Below are 3,680 nucleotides of genomic sequence, written 5' to 3'. Positions count from 1 at the left end.
GGGAAATGGAAATCACAATAGCAATACCCCCCCCCCCCCAAAAAAAAAAAAAAAAAAAAAAAATCTTGTATGCATTGCCCTATGAGTGGTGCTGTGTGTCCCTGTATGAATGTCGGCAACTGACTCCTGTATCTACTCACCATAATGATACTACAATACAGACAAATAAATGCCGTTATGGCAGATGCAAGATGAACTGTATTTTCTAATTTTATGAGCGCGTCAAAGCAAGCTAACTTTGTCACGTATGCCACCCCAGATGAAATGAAATCAGATCAGGCTAAAATCTCATGATAGAGTCAAGAAAGGAAAATTCTCCGTCTCTCTAAAAGAGTGATGCCTTAATTACCAAACAGCGCTATTGGTGATCCTGATCTGAGCGACTACGAGTTCGTACTGGGTGCTCACCACGTCAACGACTACTACGGATCGTACTATCAAAAATTCTCGGCATCGAAAATCATTCTTCACGAAGGGTACGGATCCCTGAGCAATAGCAATGACGTCGCTCTCATCAAGCTCCGCGAGCCGGTAGATTGGTGTAAGGGAGTCTCACCGGCTTGCTTGGCGCAAACTCGTCCAAGTGCCGGCACCGTTGCCTGGGTAACAGGCTGGGGAGACCAGGAAGGTACGATCTGAAATTAATTTATCACAAAGTGAAGAAAAAAAGAGGATAAATCAAGTGCTGGTGTTGCTTCATGACAAAATACTTAACAACTGCTGTGAGAAAGAAGATATACGGCAACCATGGCAACGGTATAGTCAAAGAGTGGACCTGGGTGCCAAGAGCAGTCTTCCTGGGTGCACGTCACGAGACCGACACCCACGAGTCATACAGCCCACGAGTCATACAGCCCACGAGTCATACAGCTAACAAGTCATGCAGCCCATGAGTTATACAGCTCACGAGCCATACAGGCCATGAGTTCGACACTAAGCTAACAAGGCCCACAAGACTGACACATTAAGCCCGGTGTTGTATCTGTCGAACTCGTAGGCTGTTTTTATGTACCTGTAACAGTGTTGAACTCATGGGCTTAATTTGCCTGGTGCCGAACTCATGGGCTGTGTGACTCGTGAGCCATATGACTCATGGACCTGTTTTCAATATCAAACTCGTGGGCTGTATGACTCGTGGATGTCGGTCTAGTAGGATGACCCCGTTTTCCTGGGATCTGATCCCTGGAAAGTAACCTCACATAAGGGGGCCGTAAAATAAATACTTTGGCGAATTTTTCCTTGCCTTTCCTTGTGTAGCATAAGTGATTTAAATATGCCCTCAGCATTTGCCAATGCCAGAGATAAGAATGATAGCAATAAAAAAAACAGGTTGTACGGAAATGAGTAAAAGGAAGGATAAAAAGAAGAAAGAGCAACAAAACAGCAACATTACCTCTCTAATCTTATTTTCTTTCCTTCCCTACGTACGCGTAGCCTCTTATGATCCCTATTTACAGCAAGTCGACGTGCCAATTGTCTCGGAAAGAAACTGCAAGAACGCATACTGGGGAATTGATGATACCATGATGTGTGCCGGATACTCGAAAGGGGGGTATGATTCGTGCCAGGTAAGGACAATATTATATCTCTTAATGGACATACCAAGGTAACAGAAATTCAATTGCTTTTCTCTCTTTTTTTTTAAAGTTTGATTTGATTCATAGATGCTACAAATCGCCCCCCCCCCCCCATATCAAACAATGACCACTGAAGGCAATCATTTTAACTTGTCACCGAAAGAAAATGAATGGAATTCTTTTTCTTCAGATTAATTTTCATTTTCTTACAAAATCCGTAACAAAAAAAAAACAAAAAAAACCGAGTCGAACAAAATATTGCATCTGTTTCAGGAAACCACAATTTTGTGGAATTTATGCTACCTCATCGCATTTATGGGTTTTAATATCCATTGCTTGTGTTACATTCTCTTTCATAAAAATGAACAGTTTCTTAGTCATTACGTAATTGCTTCTTTCAATTACAGAATTTTCAAAAAGTTCTTAATTGCTAATTGTATAACCGATCCTTGAAAATGGCAACAACTTTCTAAAGGATTAATTTCCATTTTCCCTCCATTATGGCAGATTTCTGTAAAATACTTTCTGATTTTGTGATGATGTTTTAGTATTTTTTATCATTAGTTCCATCTTATCTTTCTACAATCATGGTAAGATTCACAGATGCATAAACAATATTTCACGGTTACAAGATGAGAGTTGCTTTTTTTGTTTTGTTTTCCTAACAGCAAAATTTCTTTGCGACTAAATGGTTATAAGTAACGAGGATATTGCAGAATCCAGCCATACCTATAACAGGGCTCCACACTAACTTTTATTTTTGGTGGCCCAAAGGCAAACATCCGTCCTTTTTGGGTGGCCCGATCAGGCCACCAAAGTCTTCATTTCTGAAATTTTGGTGGCCCGATGTGCGTTTTTGGTGGCCCCGGGCCACCGTTAGTGTCGAGCCCTGCCTATAAGTATGGCTTTAGCGAGAACATCAAAATCACCACACACACACACACACACACACACACAACTTTTTATAGAGAAATATAGCATCGTATAGAGCAATACATACCAATGTACGTGGCGTCAACAAAATAGGAAGAGAACGGCGCATGGAAGAGGGAGAATTCGAAGTTGAGCAATTTTTTATGATTTTTTTTAAAAATTCCGTTTGATGTCACCATAGTTTTCACAGTGAAACAAATACAAACATTTAACTATGCAATCAACGTAATCAAACTGAAAAAAGACACCTTCTGCTTCATCGTACAAGATAAACAAATGAAAAGAAAAAAAATATAGTACACGTATCAGCACACACACATACACACACACACACGCACACACGCACACACGCACACACGCACACACGCACACACACACAAACCATGATACAAACGTATTATTTACGTATCTTCGTTGCCCGAAAGCGAGACGTAAAACGACGTGACGAATGATAAACTTCTGACTGTTTTGTTTCTTTTCAATTGTTTGTATTTGTTATTATTATTATTGTTGTTGTTGTTTTTGTTATTGTTTTTTGTGCTTTTTGTTTGTGTTTTTGTTTGGCACAGGGAGACAGTGGCGGTCCTTTGGTTTACCAAAAGAGCGACGGTACGTGGTACTTGGCAGGTGTTGTCAGCTGGGGTGATGGCTGCGCAGATGCTGGTAAATACGGCGTCTACGCAGACGTCGCATATTTCTACGACTGGATCACCAGCACGAAAAGATGGAACTAGATCTATAAGGACGACACATTGACGCCTTGTTCGAGCAGTAGCTTACTCTATAGTATGCTTATTTTACGCTATTTTCCCTGCGGCCATGGCGGCTATCCCGTTGCAGGCCACCAGGGATAAAACGGGATGGATGTGAGTGTACGTGGGGAGGAGGGGGAGGGGGATGGGATACGGGACGGGATGGACAAACGTGACAGGCAGTGTTTGCCGTCTAGCCGTATCAGATTTTTAAACTGTTCGAAAAAAGAAGAGGCCACAGCAGTCACGAGAAACTTGGCAGATCGCAGTAACACGGGGTGAACTCAACATAACGTGACGGCACATAATAGGCCGCAACAAAACTTGCAGGAAGTCCATAGTAGGACGCTACGGGAAATTTGATATGTGTAGACTAGTCTGACCAGACGCCGTGAGAATGGCGTCTGATTGCCACACA

General features: G+C 42.0%; 1 protein-coding gene across 1 annotated transcript; it reads left to right on the top strand.

The window, feature by feature from the left end:
• Positions 1–356: 356 nt before the first annotated feature.
• Positions 357–3,394, top strand: LOC139742753 (trypsin-1-like; the record flags this gene model as incomplete). Its single annotated transcript, XM_071653275.1, has 3 exons — positions 357–628; positions 1,435–1,568; positions 3,080–3,394. Coding segments are annotated over 3 exons (571 nt in total), but the record flags the coding sequence as incomplete, so codon positions are not given.
• Between the last annotated feature and the right edge of the window lie 286 nt (positions 3,395–3,680).

The sequence above is a fragment of the Diadema antillarum genome, unplaced genomic scaffold (genome assembly GCF_040938485.1).
Source record: "Diadema antillarum isolate AM-2024a unplaced genomic scaffold, OU_Dant_1.0 seq00001018_RagTag, whole genome shotgun sequence".
Classification (NCBI taxonomy): Eukaryota; Metazoa; Echinodermata; class Echinoidea; order Diadematoida; family Diadematidae; genus Diadema; species Diadema antillarum.
The sequence above is the reverse complement of the archived record's forward strand: the minus strand, read 5'-3'. Positions and strand labels throughout refer to the sequence as shown.